Source organism: Salmo salar, chromosome ssa15 (assembly GCF_905237065.1).
Source record: "Salmo salar chromosome ssa15, Ssal_v3.1, whole genome shotgun sequence".
Classification (NCBI taxonomy): domain Eukaryota; kingdom Metazoa; phylum Chordata; class Actinopteri; order Salmoniformes; family Salmonidae; genus Salmo; species Salmo salar.
The window spans coordinates 29,445,630-29,465,801 of NC_059456.1; the positions used below are offsets into that span (position 1 = coordinate 29,445,630).

The 20,172-nt window shown below is 42.7% G+C and overlaps 1 protein-coding gene across 1 annotated transcript in view; it reads left to right on the forward strand.

Moving 5' to 3' along the window:
- Window positions 1-19,157, forward strand: part of kcnk3a (potassium channel, subfamily K, member 3a) — a 62,614-nt gene extending 43,457 nt beyond the window's left edge. Inside the window, exon 2 of the mRNA XM_014143993.2 lies at window positions 14,061-19,157. Within this exon, the coding sequence (XP_013999468.1) occupies window positions 14,061-15,025 (965 nt within the window). The 3' untranslated portion in view covers window positions 15,026-19,157. The remainder of the gene's footprint in view (window positions 1-14,060) is intronic.
- Window positions 19,158-20,172: the final 1,015 nt, after the last annotated feature.

Sequence of the window (20,172 nt, forward strand, 5' to 3'; positions counted from 1 at the left end):
CCGGCAGAACGGGTAACTGAGTTAAACCTAACCCAAAACAGTGCCGCGCTGCCAATGTGCTGTCTCTCCTCTCGGCTTCACATTGGCTTGCAGATAATAAATGCTCCTGGTGGACCTGCGCTGGGTCCTGAGGTCACAGATCACTGGCTGGCATAAACATGAGAGCCATCCGGCCCCTGGCTCCTATCAGCTGAAGTCACTTGTACACGTGGAAAATGATGTGGGCTTGGAAGGACTACTTTCTACTAGCGTCAACAAATACGTCATGAAGGAGGTTGGTTTCGTCATTGAACGACCCAGTGGGCAAAACTAGTTGTACAGTTTCTGGTTGTAACGACCCAGGGCTGGTATTTATCATGTCTGGTTGAATGAGCTGAACCAGGGAGTTGATGACAGAACAACTCAGTTGACACTAGTATTTAATAAATACTAGTGTCAACTTTTTCTCCTGGATCATTGTGTCGCAATGTGTAACTGCGCTAAATAGAAACTATATTACATAATTAATGTTTTAGATGTCCTACATCTAAAAAGACCCTCTCGCCTGTCCTTTTTCCTCTTTTAGCTGATTGAACATTAATGAAGCCAGTAAAAGTTTGTACAGTTTTCGTTTTTTACTCAGGATACATGATTAGACTCATTGACTCTCGAATTGAATTATTATTCCAACTACACCACATTCCAAGCGTTCTTGGTCTCACAGTGTATACGTGGACACCACCGAGAGCCCTTTGAGAGCAGCTGTTTTGCAAGGGTCTCTTATGGGTCAAAATCTCGCTGGGCTAATGGAGAGAAGGGGAGGGGGTGAGAGGGGAGGGAAGAGAGGGCCAGCGCCGTGTTGAAGTGCATGAATAAACAATCAGGGGGTTGTTTGGAGTTTGAGTTGTCCATGATTAGAAATTCATGGCAGGTCTCCTCCGGGGTCTATTGTTTAAATTGGTGAAGGGGAGACACATTAGGTCTGGGAATGCTATACTTAACTTGTAATGGTTTCGTGGCAAGCTGAAGTTCTTAGCCGAAGTCTACGCACCTTCATTGGTCATTGGTCAACAGTAGAGATTCTTCAATTAAGTGTTTGTTGTCATGCAATGATAGACGACTCGTTTTCATGCTAATTTATTCAGTTGAGAATACTGCACCAAACATCTTAGATATAAAATTGCGCAACTAAGATCTTCAAAATGAATGACAGATTTCTTGAGTTATCTGAGATTCATTCTGGCTACTGCATCTCGAGATGGACAAACAGTACTAGTGCCGCCTTTTTTCAAACAAAGGTCTTTTAAGGAAGTACTGTATGTGAGCACGCTTGTTCGGCTAGGCGCCAGTCGAACCAAGCATTTGGAGCAGCTACCATAGACCGATACAGTTGCTAGGCAGACGCAACTGGCCTAGTTCCCAGGCTGGGTCTCACACTGTACATGCTACAGACATTCTAGCATTGTCATACTACACTGTGCTGTTTAGCATGGCACAATGAACCAACACAGAGAGGAGTTGTCTAAAGCATAAACAGACTATAGCACCAGGCTAAAACACAATGCACTGTAGGACCAGGCTAAAACACAACGGACTGAAGCACCGGGCTAAAACACAACGGACTGAAGCACCAGGCTAAAACACAACGGACTGAAGCACCAGGCTAAAACACAATGGACTGGAGCACCAGGCTAAAACACAACGGACTGGAGCACCAGGCTAAAACACAACGGACTGAAGCACCAGGCTAAAACACAACGGACTGGAGCACCAGGCTAAAACACAACGGACTGGAGCACCAGGCTAAAACACAACGGACTGAAGCACCAGGCTAAAACACAACGGACTGGAGCACCAGGCTAAAACACAACGGACTGGAGCACCAGGCTAAAACACAATGGACTGGAGCACCAGGCTAAAACACAACGGACTGAAGCACCAGGCCAAAACACAACGGACTGGAGCACCAGGCTAAAACACAACGGACTGGAGCACCAGGCTAAAACACAACGGACTGAAGCACCAGGCTAAAACACAACGGACTGGAGCACCAGGCTAAAACACAACGGACTGAAGCACCAGGCTAAAACACAACGGACTGGAGCACCAGGCTAAAACACAACGGACTGGAGCACCAGGCTAAAACAATGGTCTGGATGATGCATGATGAGAGTTTAGAGATGGTGGAAGTTTGAAGTATAACATGTTAAATGCGTGTGCTGTTATAAGATTACACGTTCCCACTAAATACGGTATCTCAGATGGGTCAAATGTAAACAGGTCACAGTGACAATATGACCAGACTAGATTGAAGTGGCCATCGGTGCTGGAAAACTGGGCTAGCTAACAAACTCCACTATCATTGCAGATATTCTTTGTTTATTGAACCAACTGGTGTCCCATATTTTACAGTCCCTCTGACGTCTAGAGTTGAACCAGCCACCGCCACACACAGACTGTTTTAGCTTCCCACTGTGGCAGTTAAACATCATCCAGTCTGGCATATGTCTCAAGGGAGTTCCAGATGTCTGAGAACATCTAGTCAGGGTTGAAGTCCAGAGTCAAATTAAATCATATCGCATTTTATTTGTCACATGCGCTGAATACAACAGGTGTAGACTTTACAGTGAAATGCTTGCTTACAAGCCCTTAACCAACAATGCAGGTGTACCTGTGGATGTATTTCAAGGCCTGCCTTCAAACTTTGCTCGACATCATGGGAAAATCAAAAGAAATCAGCCAAGACCTCAGAAAAAAAATTGTTGACCTCCACAAGTCAGGTTCATCCTTGGGAGCAAATTCCAAACGCCTGGAGGTACCACGTTCATCTGTACAAACAATAGTACGCAAGTATAAACACCATGGGACCAAGCAGCCATCATACCGCTCAGGAGTTCTGTCTCCAAGAGATGAACGTACTTTGGTGCGAAAAGTACAAATCAATCCCAGAACAACAGCAAAGGACCTTGTGAAAATACTGGAGGAAACAGGAACAAAAGTATCTACATCCACAGTAAAACATGTCCTATATCAACATAAGCTGAAAGTCCGCTCAGCAAGGAAGAAGCCACTACTCCAAAGCCGCCATAAAATAGCCAGACTCCCCTCTGTACAATGGTTTGCAACTGCACATGGGGACAAAGTTCATACTTTTTGGAGAAATGTCCTCTGTTCTGATGAAACAAAATAGAACTGTTTGGCCATGATATATTGAAACAAAATGGAACTGTTTGGCCATGCTATATTAAAGCAACATCTCAAGACATAAATCAGGAACTTGAAGCTTGGTCGCAAATGGGTCTTCCAAATGGACAATGACCCCAAGCATACTTCCAAAGTTGTGGGAAAATGTCTTAAGGACAACAAAGTCAAGGTATTGGAGTGGTCATCACAAAGCCCTGACCTCAATCCTATAGAAAATTTGTTGGCAGAACTGAAAAAGCGTGTGCGAGCAAGTAGGCCTACAAACCTGACTCAGTTACACCAGCTCTGTCAGGGGGAAGGGGCCAAAATTCACCCAACTTATTGTGGGAAACTTGTGGAAGGCTACCTGAAACGTTTGACCCAAGTTAAACAATTTAAAGGAAATGCTACCAAATACTTATTGAGTGTATGTAAACTTCTGACCCACTGGGAATGTGATTAAATAAATAAAAGCTGAAATAAATAAAGGCTACACTGTACATGTAGGTAGAATTATTAAAGCGACTATGCATAGACAATAACAGAGAGTAGCAGCAGCGTGGGGGGGGGGGCAATACAAATGGTCTGGGTAGCCATTTGATTAGCTGTTCAGGAGTCTTATGGTTTGGGGTAGAAGCTGTTTAGAAGCCTCTTGGACCTAGACTTGGCGCTCCGATACTGCCTGCCGTGCTGTAGCAGAGAGAACAGTCTATGACTAGGGTGTTTGGAGTCCTTGACAATTTTTAGGGCCTTCCTCTGACACCGCCTGGTATAGAGGTCCTGGATTGCAGGAAGTTTGGCCCCAGTGATGTACTGGGCTGTATGCACTACCCTCTGTAGTGCCTTGCAGTCGGAGACCGAGCAGTTGCCAATACCAGGCAGTGATGCAACCCGTCAGGATGCTCTCGATGGTGCAGCTGTAAAACCTTTTGAGGATCTGAGGACCCATGCCAAATATTTTCAGTCTCCTGAGGGGGAATAGGTTTTGTCGTGCCCTCTTCACGACTGTCTTGGTGTGCTTGGACCATGTTAGTTTGTTGGTGATGTGGACACCAAAGAACTTGAAGCTGCTCCACTACAGCCCCGTCGATGAGAATGGGGGCGTGGTCGGGTCCTCCTTTTCCTGTAGTCCACCATCATCTCCTTTGTCTTGATCACGTTGAGGGAGAGGTTGTTGTCAATGCACCCCACGGTCAGGTCTCTGACCTCCTCCCTATATGCTGTCTCATCATTGTCGGTGATCAGGCCTACCACTGTTGTGTCATCAGCAAACTTAATGATGGTGTTGGAGTCATGCCTGGCCGTGCAGTCATGAGTGAACAGGGAGTACAGGAGGGGACTGAGCACGCATCCCTGAGGGGTCCCCGTGTTGAGGATCAGCGTGGTGGATGTGTTGTTACCTACCCTTACCACCTGGGGGCGGCCCGTCAGGAAGTCCAGGATCTAGTTGCAGAGGGAGGTGTTTAGTCCCAGGGTCCTTAGCTTAGTGGTGATCTTTGAGGGCACTATGGTGTTGAACGCTGAGCTGTAGTCAATGAATATCATTCTCACATAGGTGTTCCTTTTGTCCAGGTGGGAAAGGGCAGTGTGGAGTGCAATAGAGATTGCATCATCTGTGGATCTGTTTTGTGCTGTATGCAAATTGGAGTGTGTCTAGGGTTTCTGGGATAATGGTGTTGATGTGAGCATGACGAGCCTTTCAAAGCATTTCATGGCTACCGACGTGAGTGCTACGGGTCGGTAGTCATTTAGGCAGGTTACCTAAGTGTTCTTGGGCACAAGGATTATGGTGGTCTGCTTGAAACATGTTAGTATTACAGACTCAGACAGGGAGAGGTTGAAAATGTCAGTGAAGACACTTGCCAGTTGGTCAGCGCATGCTCGGAGTACACGTCCTGGTAATCCGTCTGGCCCAGCGGCTTTGTGAATGTTGACCTGTTTAAAGGTCTTACTCACATCGGCTGCAGAGAGCATGATCACACAGTCGTCCGGAACAACTGATGCTTTCATGCATGTTTCAGTGTTACTTGTCTCGAAGCGAGCATAGAAGTTATTTAGCTTGTCTGGTAGGCTTGTGTCACTGGGCAGCTCTCGGCTGTGCTTCCCTTTGTAGTCTGTAATAGTTTGCAAGCCCTGCCACATCCAACGAGTGTCGGAGCCGGTGTAGTACGATTCGATCTTAGTCCTGTATTGACGCTTTGCCTGTTTGATGGTTCGTCGGAGGCCATAGCGGGATTTCTTATAAGCATCCGGGTTAGCGTCCCGCTCCTTGAAAGCGGCAGCTCTACCCTTTAGCTCAGTGCGAATGTTGCCTGTAATCCATGGCTACTGGTTTGGGTATGTACGTACAGTCACTCTGGGAACGATGTCCTCGATGCACTTATTGATAAAGCCAGTGACTGATGTGGTATAATCCTCAATGCCATCGGAAGAATCCCGGAACATTTTCCAGTCTGTGCTAGCAAAACAGTCCTGTAGTTTAGCATCTGTTTCATCTGACCACTTTTTTATTGATTGAGTCACTGGGGCTTCCTGCTTTAATTCTTGTTTGCAAGCTGGAATCAGGAGGATAGAGTTATAGTCAGATTTGCCAAATGGAGGGCGAGGGAGAGCTTTGTACGCGTCTCTGTGTGTAGAGTAAAGGTGGTCTAGAATTTTTTCCCCTCTGGTTGCACATTAAACATGCTGATAGAAATGAGGTAAAACTGATTGAAGTTTCCCTGCATTAAAGTCCCCGGCCACTAGGAGCGCTCCTCTGGATGAACGTTTTCCTGTTTGCTTGTGGCGGAATAGGTAGATAGTGTGTTCTACAGATTATCATGAGATACTCTACCTCAGGCAAGCAAACCCTGAGACATCCTTAGATATTGTGCACCATCTACTGTTTACAAATATGCATAGGCCCCCACCCCATGTTTTACCAGAGGCTGCTGTTCTGTCCTGCCGATGGAGTGTATAACCCGCCAGCTGTATGTTGTTAATGTCATCGCTAAGCCACAACTCGGTGAAACATAAGATATTACAGTTTTTAATGTCCCGTTGGTAGGATATATGTGCTTTCAGTTTGTCCTATTTATTTTCCAGCGATTGAACGTTAGCTAGCAGAACGGAAGGCAAGGGCAGATTAGCCACTCGTCGCCTGATCCTCACAAGGCATCCTGATCTCTTTCTGCGAAACCTACATTTCCTTTTCCAGTGAGTCACGGGCATCTGGGCCTGGTCGGGTGTCCGTAGTATATCCCTCGCGTCCGATTAATTGAAAAATAACTCCTCGTCCAATTTGATGTGAGTAATCTCAGTTCTGATGTCCCGAAGCTCTTTTCGGTCATAAGAGACGGTAGCAGCAATATTATGTACAAAACAAGTTTCTAATAATGCGACAAAACAAACAAAATAGCATGGTTGGTTAAGAGCCGATAAGATAGCAGCCCTACCCTCCGGCTCCATCTTTTTTCATGACCCTACCTCGGGCACTTCTGCTGTCATGGTCCCCCCCTCCTCTGGGGCTTGTCTATACTCCCTCTTATTGTATATTGATGGCTTGCAATCTTGATGGATGAGTGTATGTGTGTATCATGTCTTCTTCATACGTAATCTTTATAGTCCTTTTCAAGTCCCATTTGTTTACATTGCCATGGGAAAATACTTATGACCTAATACCTTAAAATACCTAATGCCTATTAGGCATTGCCTAATGCCTGCAATTTCATGTTATGCCTTGAGCACATGGACAAGGTTATTTGATTTCCAGCTCCTTGACAGACCTGGGTCAGTATGTAATACACCTTAGCCTTTTCACAAATGTCTCCTAAATGTATCTTTGATAGATTCATCACCCTCTTTGAGAATCCCGGCCCATTATGCAAGGAGATATGCTCTGCGGGTTAATAAATAGGTTGTGTTCCTCGTCTTTATGGCGAGAACAAAATGTGCTCCGTAATCAATGGAAATGTAATAGAGTGACCGGGGCAGAGGGTCCTAACAGGCACATAATGCCCTCCTTTGATGTGATTTCAAAGCCTCTTTTTATCTCCATCCAATTAATCAGGATAATCAAGACGGTTAGATGCATCAGGTGGATGCCTTGGAAAAGCACACGTCACATGCAAGGGAACCAGTCTCTACACTCTTATGTGTAGACCAGGCTGAACCTTTGAACCCATTGACATAGTCACAAAAGGTGACCAAAGTCCCATACACAGATCACATTGTTTCAAACCCGACTCCAGGTTTTGTAGGGAAAACGTTTTGGGAGATATCAGGAATTTAATTGAGAAAATCCGCGTGAAGGTTAATATGGCTCAACGCTGCGTAAAGCCGAGCACAGGCCTGGTAAAATGAGTATGGCGGATTAAAAATTGTGAAATCAGAGTGATTGCATAACAACGCAGTCCTGTACCTCAAGGCTAAGTTGAGGCTTCAGGTTAAGGGTAAAGTGGCACGCAGACTTAGACTCTTAGGGCTGCTGAAGCTATTTGGTCTCGCTGAAATCCTTCGTATTGCTTTGTATTGATGAAATACTTTTAGGAGTTTTTCTCTGCTGCCCCATGTATGACAAATATATTGTTGTTCTTACAAAATCTTTCACGTAACCTACACAATAAATGGCAAAGTCTATTAACTTCTCTATAAGGCTGAATCCCCATAATACAACCACTTCACTGTTTTAGGCACTCCAATAAGGGACTGCTCCATTGGGGGGGGGGTGAAGACAAGGTGGTGTGTAGGGTGCACCTGTGTGTTGTGACCTTTATCAAGGCCTTTCATCTCCTAACTCTGAGCCCCTAATTAGTATTTTTAAGGCCCCAATTGCATTTAGCCTGTTTTCACAATTTTCATATTTTCATTCAGATGGTAATTGTGGAAATTGTATAATGACACAATCAGCTCTGGTGCCCCATTTGTGGCGTCTCGCTTTGATGTGTCTTGTTTGGTTAGTAATTCAGAAACTAAGTATATAGTTCATTTTAGGACAAAGTGGCCTTTCTTTCACTGGTAATGAACATTCCAGATGGTTATATATGGTTAGTATCGTTAGGGAGGTGTTGTCAATTTATTTTTCTTTCCACAATGTGTCTAAATTACAAGAGCTTTTTTCTTTCTTTCGTCATACCAAGGCAGCTGTGACTGATATGATAAAGCCCGAGGAGCTGTGGTACTGTATGTGGCCAATATACCACAGCTAAGGGCTGTTCTTTTGCACGACGCAACGCGGAGTACCTGGACCACAGCACTTAGTCGTGGTATATTGGCCATATACCACAAACCCCCAATTTTTTATTGCTATTATAAACTGGTTACCAACGTAATTAGAGCAGTAAAAATAAATGTTTTGTCAAACCCATGGTATACGGTCTGATATACCACGGCTGTCAGCCAATCAGCATTCAGGGCTCGAACCACCCAGTTTATACTCTTTCATTAAGTACTAAGTAAACCATAGATGGAATCTAATGCTTTTGCTGGTCATTTAGAATTCCAACCCGAGTTAAGCGCGCGTAAATGGAACGTGATTCCAATTTTATACACTTTTCTCTATATGCCTACGCTGACCTTGCTGGCGCTATTAGTTCGGGGTGGAGATCTAAGAAATGAACGTGTCTACAGTTATTCTGACCTTGACTTAATTCCCTCATAATTCCTCCACCAGGTCGAGCGAACCTGCCGGTTCCAAGTGGAAAAAGCATCTGCTTTGTGTTTTCTACATTTACATTTACATTTAGCAGACGCTCTTATCCAGAGCGACTTACAAATTGGTGCATTCACCTTATGATATTTCTAATAGAAATAACAGCATTTTCCATACACTGTAATTTATACATTGATGAGCTATTTATAATAGCTAGGTAAATTATTAATCCGTTTTGGAGAAGGGGATTGGAAATACACATAGCAATTGTTTTAGATGATTTTTCCTTATGATCCCAGGAGACGAATGTGAAACCAGTCACATAGAAGCAAACTGAAAATCATACCAACATGACTTTCCACAGTGAAGTAGGCTATAAATACCTGTTTTGTTTTTCAGAATTCTTATTGCGTGCCCTCATAATCTGCGTGGATGAAATTTGGAGACCCACGCTATAGGCTCCTGTAGGGCTGAACCTGCCAAGTTGATGTGCTTTAGAATGTTATAATTATATGCCGTCTTTTCTCTGTTTTATTTTATAATTTGTATCATGTTAAATATTAGCCCCTATTGGGAGCCATTGTCAGTAATACGTTTATAACTGTCACTTTAGTGTTAGTTTCCTTACATTTGTAGCTTACATTTTGCATCATTCCCTTCGGTTTACCTTTCCTCTGTCACGTCCTCATAGTTGTTGCTGAGGGTCGCTAGCATTAGTGGATCATGTTAGTCTAACGTTGTGCAATAACTTGGGACATGTAGTCTATTTGAATTATGGAACTCAGACCATGTAGCAGGTTAAACGTGGAGCCTGGAGCACGGTTCACCACGACTGGACCGTTGTCATCATACAGTTCCATGATTAGTGAGGATTAAGGTAGATTTATAGGACTATTATTCAACCTCTATTGTACACTTTTTTTCTACTTTCCAATATTTAATGGTTGAACAATTGAATATGGCAACATTCAGGATGAATCAAACCACTGTTTTTGATTGACCAATGTATTTTGTGCATAAAGGCTCTCCAAATCTTTTTTTAAATGTATTATTCATAAATACTTTCCTAACCCTAAATAATATACAAGAGCAGAGTATTTTTTAAATCCACCGATTGGTGCTGAAAAGAAGACGAATATGTTTGTATTTACATGTCTTTCTTTCATTGATCCCTAATATTCTGATCCGGAGTCTGTCAAGAATATTCCAATTAAAGGTACACCAAATTTAAAGGGATTGCTTTAGATAAATGTACTGAAAACCCAATTGAATGAAAACTACACGAAAAGATCTGTTGGCCAGCAAGTGGGATGGTTTTTTAGCGGATTAATGTAATTTATTCAGCATGCACAAGGGAACCACACCTGCAAAGCCCGTTCAGGTAAGTCTGAATATCAACTACTGAGAAGGAAAGGCGTGCGTAGGAAAGCCATAAAGAACGTCTGAATCAAATCAGAGGACCTTTTTCAGCATCCAATAGCTGGTCAAAAGTTCAGTGACAGCATCCAATAGTTGGTCATGGGTTCATAGGTCGGTCGGATGGTCAGTCAGTCAGTCAGGCAGGCGTCAATCTAATCTCTTAGTCGACAGTTAGTGGACTCTTTACCTGCCATATAGGGTGATGGCGCACTTCTCCTCTCCCAGTGACTGTAATCACTTTGGACAATGTGAGTGGGCCCTGGAGGAGCAACCGCTGCGTGCCAGCCAGAGTCAGCCAGAGCCACTGACACATCCTGAGTCATCATGTCGGGGCGAGGGGACACGTGCACAGGGTAAAGGGGGCGTGTTGTTGTGTAACAGGGGCCTCCCCACACTCCCACTGCTGGGGCTCCCAGCCCTGTCGCCTCCAGCTTCACTGCCCTATAGTGACGAGCTGCCCGACTGTCACTCCAAACCTCCCTGTGTCCTGTGGAGTTGTTCCTTGGTCGTGACAGCTCCTGACAGCCCCGGGATTCAACCAGCGCCTCCTCAACTGTCACCTGGAGTCTTGGTTCAGCAGCACAAGATGCCCCCGAGGCACTTATTCTATCATCTACAGTGTACAGTGCATTCAGAAAGTATTTAGACCCCTTGACTTTTTCCACATTTTTTTACGTTACTGCCTTATTCTAAAATCGATTAAAATGTTTTTATTTTCTCATCAATTTACACACAATACCCCATAATGACAAAGCAAAAAAAATATATATATATTTTAAATAAATTTGCAAACATTTCTAAAAACCGGTGTTCGCTTTGTCATTATGGGGTATTGTGTGTAGATTGATGAGGATTTTTTGAATAAGGCTGTAACGTAACAAAATGTGGAAAAAGTCATGGGGTTTGAATACTTTCCGAATGCACTGTACACCCTGGTTGAAGGACTGTGTGCACTGTGCATTACAGAGTCCAACAGAGTACTTACAGTGTGTACCAAGCTCTACACGGTCATTTACAGAGCAGTTCTACAGTCATCCGTAGCCTACATTATACCATCCTGGGTGAAGAACTCTGAAGAGTTGTACCCAGGACACAAAGGATATACAATATAAATATTTCCGTAAGTAGTTATGTTGGCGCTACACAGCCATTTCCATTCGACCTCGGTTGAGGAACTGTGGAAATGAACATTGACATGGGGGGAAAACCTTGAAACCCTCGGCTAGGCTGAACACCAACATCAGCAGACTAGACATACGGCATTCTGCATGAGCTGCTGCTTAGAGGTCTAATGATGCATGTGGATCGCCTGGCCAGGAGGGAGTTTGTCGCCCAGAAGTAAGGTAACAACAGCAGCTTTGACTAGGGGCTATGCTGAATTATGAATACAGCAATGAGCTAATACAGCTAATGTCGCAAAGGAGAAGTAAAGAATAATTGACATAACCACGACAGCAGTACAACGTTCTTGAAAAGACCAATCGAGGTCACACCCAAGGTTATCAGTTGGTGAAGTCATCCCACCTTCATCCCTTGGTTTTACAGTTCGCACGGTTGACAACAGGGAGCATATCAATGGAGTGAGGGAAACGGTGTGAGATGTGTGGAGCTGCAGGGAGCGACCTGTGACATGTGGTCCCCGGTGTGACAAAGCGTGAGGATTAGAAGACAATGAGAGATTAGGACTGGCTGCCGGATGGCAGGGTTGACACAACGGCCCTGGCTGATTGAGCCGTTACATTCAGTACATTTAGTGAATGAAACATCGAAAAATTCAGACATGAAAATATTGCCGTTTACGTGATAAATTCCGGTGTCGATCAATCTCATTATTATTTTTTGTTAAACAGTTTAGTTCCTACAGATGCGGTCAAATATATTGGGATATTTGCACGATTCACTATTTCTTCCTCAATTACTTGAAATTGAAAAAACCTTTGGTGTTCATGTGTATTTGTGTGATTTACAACCGCATAGGGCCACCAAAAAATTATAATCTTAACTGAAATTGAGATTATTCACTTCAAACCAAATTAACTTGGTTGGAGGCAAATTATTCTTTGCTAATGAAATGTATCGCACCAGGTGCCTACAGTGTAGAAACATCAATTCAACACGTTTTGAAAAGAGAAAACAGAACATTCTGCTCCATTACAGCCTCTCCATCTCCCCTATAGGACAAGGTGAAGAAAGATAGAGATGGAAAACTCATTGGAAAATAACACAAGACATCTCAGGACAGAGAGATAAATGCTTTAACGCACAGTAGATGAAACTAAAAATAGCTAAGTGTCGTCAGGAGGTTAAAGTTATGGCTTCTCATTTCGGAGATGCAGAGCCAAAGCCCAGGACAGCTTTCCCTTTCCAAGAGGCAATGTATCATTCCTAATGGTTGTCTTTTTTTGGCAGCGTGGCGGGTAAGGCTTTAAACTGATTTGCCTTCAGAGGGACAGATTAGTTAACCACACAGGTTGGTGTTACAATACAACCATATCCCTTGAATTTAAATCAAACGGCAAAGTAATTACTTTCAAACAATTGGACAGTGTTTTCCATTTGCAGCGTCATTGTTATCTAAGACGGGGTTGCAAGGCTCTCGCATGCAACGGGTGCGCTGCCCGTGGAAACACATCTCCCTTGACAACCATGTTATATTACACGTGTGGGGGACAGGATGTGTGTGGGATGGAGGTTGGCTGCACTTTTGATAGTTGGTTAAAGGTTGATTTTTTTTTAAACCTGAACAATATTTCACCTGAAATGTGCCAGGCTGCATGGCAGATCACTCGTTCGGTGTTCGGTGGGTTTATAAGCTTGGCCAGCTCAGCAAGTGTCCACGGGATGAGTAATTTCTTAGGAACTGCTGTGAAGTGTTAAAAAAAAAAATATTCCATCATCTCAAGTGGTTTTAAGTGTCTCTCTCAATAAGTGCAAGATCACTAAAATCGGTTTATCATCTCCTAGCAACCCTTTTAAGAGAACTTTGCCAATCGTCGAATCATATGTCATTATTTCATTATGACATTGACTTCTAGAGTTGGGCTCTCTGCTTTATTTGGGATTATCCCTCTGGTATTTATTTGTCTTGGACCAATCCTGTCACAGCCTGTTCAGTTGGCCTGGTAATGGTATAATTAATGATAATACAAACCATGTACACCTACCAGTAACATGATCAGAAACAATGCCCCTAACTGATCTGTATTCAAAAAGAATGAGAATTCATATTGAGAGCAAGTGCATCTCCTCCAAACCCCATGGCTCTCGATCTTATTTAAATATCATAAAAAATGTAAAGTGCTAATTAGAAGCAACTGTCCTTAGTGGTCTATACTCGCCAAACCCCAGAGAGACTGACTCGTTATGAATAATTCAAGGGCTCTCTATCCCACAAGACATCAATACTGAGCCAATCTCACCACCACTACTGCTGTGCATTCATAACTCCCTTGCATTCTCCCACAGAGCCTCTCAACATTAATCAGATGGGCTGTTTTAAGAATATACAATTGTATTGAATTGGCACTCTCGACCTTCACCCCTCTGACTGGGTTTACTAACTAAATTGACTAACTAACTCAACTGACTAACTCAACTAACTCAACTGACTAACTCAACTGTATAACTCAACTAACTCAACTGACTCAACTAAGTAACTCAAATAACTGAACTTAGTAACTCAACTAACTCAACTCACCTGACTAACTCAACTGACTCAACTAAGTAACAACTAACTCAACTGACTAACTCAACTGACTCAACTAAGTAACTCAAATAACTCAACTTAGTAACTCAACTAACTCAACTGACTAACTCAACTGACTCTCTACCTGTCTCATCTCTGTCCTAGGTTACGGCCATGCTGCCCCCAGCACAGACGGAGGGAAGGTTTTCTGTATGCTCTACGCCCTGCTGGGCATCCCTCTCACCCTGGTCATGTTCCAGAGTCTGGGCGAGCGCATCAACACCTTGGTGCGCTATCTACTGCACCGCCTGAAGAACTGCCTTGGCATGCGGCGCACCGAGGTCTCCATGGTCAACATGGTGGCCATCGGCTTCATCTCGTGCATGAGCACACTGTGCGTGGGTGCGCTCTCCTTCTCCCACTTTGAGGGTTGGAGCTTTTTCCACGCCTTCTACTATTGCTTCATCACGCTCACCACCATCGGCTTCGGAGACTACGTGGCGCTGCAGAAGGACCAGGCGCTGCAGACAAACCCCAAGTACGTGGCCTTCTGCTTCATGTACATCCTCACCGGCCTGACCGTGATTGGCGCCTTCCTCAACCTGGTTGTGCTGCGCTTCATGACCATGAACGCGGAGGACGAGAAGCGGGATGCCGAGCAGCGCGCCCTCCTCTCCCGGAATGGCCAGGCAGGAGGGCACAACCACCCGGGCTGCGCCCCCGACCCACCTTCCTCCTCCTCGGCCGCCTCAGGGTGCAGTGGGGGAGCTGGAGGAACGGGAGGACCAGGAGGGGGCGGAAACGGTGGTGTGGGGGGAGCGGGGCGGGGGCTGCGTAACGTATATGCGGAGGTGCTCCACTTCCAGTCCATGTGCTCCTGCCTATGGTACAAGAGCAGGGAGAAGCTGCAGTACTCCATCCCCATGATCATCCCCAGGGACCTGTCCACCTCTGACACCTACATGGAGCAGGGGGAGGCCTTTTCCTCCGATGCCCTCCATCCCCTTCACTCCAACGGCTGTGTCTACAGCATGCACCACCCCCATTCTGTCATCAGCTCTGTGTCCACGGGCCTGCACAGCCTCACCCCGTACAGACTAGGACACAGCAAGCGGCGCAGCTCCATCTAGAGGTTTGGAGGACTCCATGCTTAAAAGAACCAAGCCACACCTCTTGTCTACCACATGGAAGGACCCTAATACTGTGGCACTATTTTCGATGGACTAAACCAAGATCTAAATCAGGGGTGCTCAACTTACAGTCCTCAGGGGATCCCTGTCCTGGGGTGATGTGTTTTTGCCTGGCACTTTTAAATGATCGATTAATGCCACTGATTTTCCAAAAACAAGAATAGGCCTCGAAGACCGAAGTTTTGCACCCTTGAACTATATCCTTGCTATATTTTCAGCATCCCTTCACCGTTTGCCGTATTTAAGGTTGAAGTTATTGATCTTCACCATGTGCAGATTGTTTGAACGATAAGATGACACGTTACACTGTGAGAGACAAATATTTTTATGCGAAATAGAGGGATTATGTATTTTAAGAAACTGTGCATCATGATAAGCCACATGACTTAACAAAACCTGATTTTAAGTTTGGTGGGTGAAGTTTGTCTCTTTTTCACAAAGAAGAAAGGGACGTATTGAAGTGTTACTCCCAATAATCATCCATTAAATACATGTAAATATATTTGTAATATGGATGCTGTATTTAAGCAATGGACTTACTAGGGAAGAACCAATTTTATTAGTGAAAGTGTTCTAAAAACTAAATTGGCTCAAGCCAAACACTTTTGATTTGCTTTAGTTTCTTACTGTATTTATCTCTCAAACCTCAAAACCAATCATACATTGTGCTAAGTTTTGTCATTTTCTTTTTAATGCTTTTTTCTTGTGTGTATAATTGTTTTACTGTATGTTTGCTATTCATCGGTTTTATGTTTTCATAATAGGGTTTTACTCAGATCATGTGGGCTCACTTTGTGCATAGTAGACAGTCTAATCTTGTTCACTGCTGCACTTTATAACATTATTGTATGCTTTAGGGCGCTGGATACCAGTGCATTACATGGAATTGAAGATCCTAATTTATGCTAACTCACCTGATGTTTTGGTACCTAAATAATATATTCCTATGGATGTCATGCTCTTAAATGTTGTCAGAGGGAGATTTGTTATTGGTTAGTTTGGCTCGTAGCCCAGCAGGCAAAAGTGGTTACAATTACAGTACCTTTAGAATGTATTCATACCCCATGACTTATTCCACATTTTGTTACGTTACAGCCTGAATTCGGTATAGATTAAAAAAAATCTAAAATAAACATGTATCACCTATCTACACACAATACCCCATAATAACAACGTGAAAACATGTTTTTAAACATTTTTGTAATTGTATTGAAAGTGAAATACAGGAATATCTAATTTACATAAGTATTGATACCGCTTTGCTATGACACTCCAAATTGAGCTCAGGTGCATCCAATTTTCTTTGGTCATCCTAGAGATGTCGCTACAACTTGATTGGAGTCCACCTGTGGCCAACTGAATTGTTTGGACATTATTTAGAAAGAAATACACCTGTCTGTAAGGTCCCACAGTTGACAATGCATGTCAGAGCGGAAACTATACCATGAAGTCCAATGAACTGTCCATAGATCTTTGAGATATAATTGTGATGAGGCATATGTCTGGGAAGGGTATAAAACCATTTCTAGAGTGTTGAACGTTTTCAAGAGCACAGTGGTCTGCATCATTGGGAAATTGAAAAAATATGGAACTACCCAGACTCTGTCTAGAGCTGTCCGTCAGACCAAACTGAGCAACCGGTCAAGGGAAGGGAGGTGACCAAGAACCCAATGACCACTCTGACAGGACTACAGAGTTCCTTGTCTGAGATGGGAGAACCTGCCAGAAAAACAACAGACTCTACATTACTTCACCAATCTGGAATTTATGGGAGAGTGGCCAGACGGAATTTGAAGATTCCTTTTCACCGCCACTCCCCATCTACCTTAACAGAGCTTGAGAAAATCTGCAAGGATGGGAGAAAATTTGAGAAAATCCCCAAATACAGATGTGCAAAGCTGATACAGACATACCCAAGACAACTCAAAGCTGTAATTGCTGCCAAAGGTGCTTCTACAAAGTATTGCCACAGGGGTGTGAATACTTATGTAAATTATATATTTCTGTATTTCATTTTTAATACATTTCTTTTAAATCTAAAAACATGTTTTCATCTTTTCATTATGTAGATTGCTGAGGAAAAACAATAATTTCATCAATTTTGAATTCAGGTTGTAACACAACAAAATGTTGGATAAGTCAAGGGGTATGAATACTTTCTGAAAGCACTGTATGCCATTCAAATATATTTAGTCTTTGTTTGGGTTGGTTGAAAATAGATTTTTCAATGCCTTTTTAGGATCCAGAAAAATGTCTACAACTGGCTGTAATCTGGTTATTTTACTATATAACAACCAAAATATGGCTTCTTGATGACATCAAGAAAAAGGTGTCTTTAACTGCTTGTAATCTGCTTATTTGCTGACTCCTCAACTAGAAAACAAATGTATAACCAGAAAACAGCATCTTCATGACGTCAGATTCATGACGTCAGAAGGCACATCTTCTTAGGGATTGCCCCTTTTTTTTTCAATTTCTGCCTAAAATGACATACCAAATCTACTTGCCTGTAGCTCAGGGTACCTGTAGCAAGGATACGCATATTCTTGGTACCATTTGAAAGGAAACACTTTGAAGTTTGTGGAAATGTGAATTGAATGTAGGAGAATATAACACAATAGGTCTGGTAGAAGAAAATACAAAGAAAAAAAACAACCGTTTTTTTTCTACCACCATCTTTGAAATGCAAGAGAAAGGTCCCACTGGTTGTAATTCCGATGGTGTCCACAAGTTGGCAGCAGTGTATGTGCAAAGTTTCCGATGGATAACTTGAAGTATGAGCGAACTACATGACATTTAGTGTGAAGTCACCCAGGTACATTTGGGCAAATCGTGAAGGAGACATTTGCATTCATATTACATTTTTCTGCAAGAATATCGTCAAATCTGTATACTTGGACTTTGATTTAGCTTTACCAGTATTAGTAGCCATAGTATAACTTCAACATTTACAAAACAACCAGTTTTCATAACTTCATAACTCTGAATATTCTTATAATTTTTGTCCAAAAGGAAAAGGCATGCTGTTGCACAAGGTTAATAGCTACATTTTACGACAGAAACATGGTTTCTGGATACTCCCATAAAGCCCAGCTCATTGGCTATCTAGCTGGCTTTGTTTGACCCCGATTGGTGCTTATTTGGCAAATTTAGAGTCGTTCAAGTGAAGACCGCCCGCGTCATCAGCGTGCCATGAAGGTGTTGCTCTCTGACCAAATATGGTGTTTTATAGGATATACTACACCCCTAAGGATATAGTGAAGTCTGGTTACGTTTTAGGATCTCTGACGAATTCATACGAACGTGATTTGACTGGTTGAAACAATGTTTAGGGTTAGAGTTTCACAGATTCCTTTCTTTGCAAATTAAACAAGTGGAAAAACAAAATTGATCGTGCATGCTATATGGACCTTTTTAGGATATGAAAAATGATTTTATCTAACAAAACAACACTTCATGTTATCTCTGGGACCCTTTGGATGATAAATCAGAGCAAGATTTCAGAATGTAAGTACACATTTCACCTTCAGAGTTGAATTTATCAAATCTATCGTGGTGAAAAAAGTGTTTTGTTGTTAGGAGCTCTCCTCAAACAATAGCATGGCATTTTTTCGCAGTAATAGCTACTGTAAATTGGACAGTGCAGTAATATTAACAAGAATTTAAGCTTTCAGCCGATATAAGACACTTACATGTACCGACATTTGTTGTTTCTATAAAATCTGCGATCGTGACACAAGGCGCTGCATGATTTACAACTGTCCCGCTGACGGGACGCTGATCCCTAAGAAGTGTCTGTGGTGATATCTGGATTACAAATAAGTGATTTACTGAATAGTCTTTATGCTGAAGAGGTCAAACAATGAGACGTTGTTTAAAACATCATGAGATGCTACTTATATTTTTGAAGGATTTTAAAAGCATTTCATTAAGGTTCATTGAAACTTTTTTTGATTGAATCACTTCAGATTGATTTTAAGACTGATTTTAAGACTGTCTGTTTTTTTTATCATTCTACCACTGATTCGTCTAATTTTCTTAATAAAGTTTATTAATTGGAAATTGACTACAATTCTTTGTTGTTGTCATTTTTATTTATTTGCATCGTGATTCGGTGGTACTGGTTACCCAAGTTCAAAGTCAAAATCTCAGTTCATCACATTATTTCTTAACTGCTTGGTGAAACATAACGGAGACCCACATTGCCTCAAATAGAGCCAGTTACATCTCATAGACATCTCCTTCACACCTTGAGATCAGCAGAGGGTCACAACCGTAGGTGCTGCTGCATCAGAAAGAGGGTCCATCCCTCCTATGACTACAGCGTCTGCCGTCCAACACCTTCCACTCGCATGCACACACGTTGATACCGACCCCAGACAGTAGCAGTAGGATCTTCAAACAAAGTTGTCAGCTGAGTATACAAGTCTATTCTCTGCACGTTTGATGTCTTAAATAGACACTCCAGTTTGTCCAGAAGTAGTGTAATAATGGTCATTTTTAACAGCTTAGCTAAACAACAAGCTAACTTATAAACTCTGAACAACAACAACCATTTTAAAAACAATTGCATTGAGGATTTTACATACTGTAGTTTGTATCACAATCCTATATTAGAAACTAGTTACACTTTACTTAGGGTGTACAGTTATGTATTGTTACTTGTTTTAAGAATGTACTGTATGAGTCCCTTAGAAAGTATTATAAATCCGTTTATATACAATTTTCTTTGTGCATTATAAGCAGTTCATAGATACTTATGACTTATAAAATCTAATGCATTATAACAGCATTAGCATGTTTCTTAAGTAAAGTATTACAAAACGTTTTGGATAACATAATTTACATAATGTTACGGAAATATGGACAAGGAAGGGCAAATAAAAGTTTAGGCAACTCCTGGCTCAGCCCACGCCATGACACATTTTACGTAAAACAATCTCAAAGCGCTGACAAAGTCCCACCTTGATTTGAGTGATTCTCCTCTCCACTCCCCTCGTCCTCTTTTCCGCTCTATTTCCAGTTCGACCTGCCTATGCTGCGACAGGTTTGGCTCCTCCTAATGCGTCTTATGCCATTACCTTGCA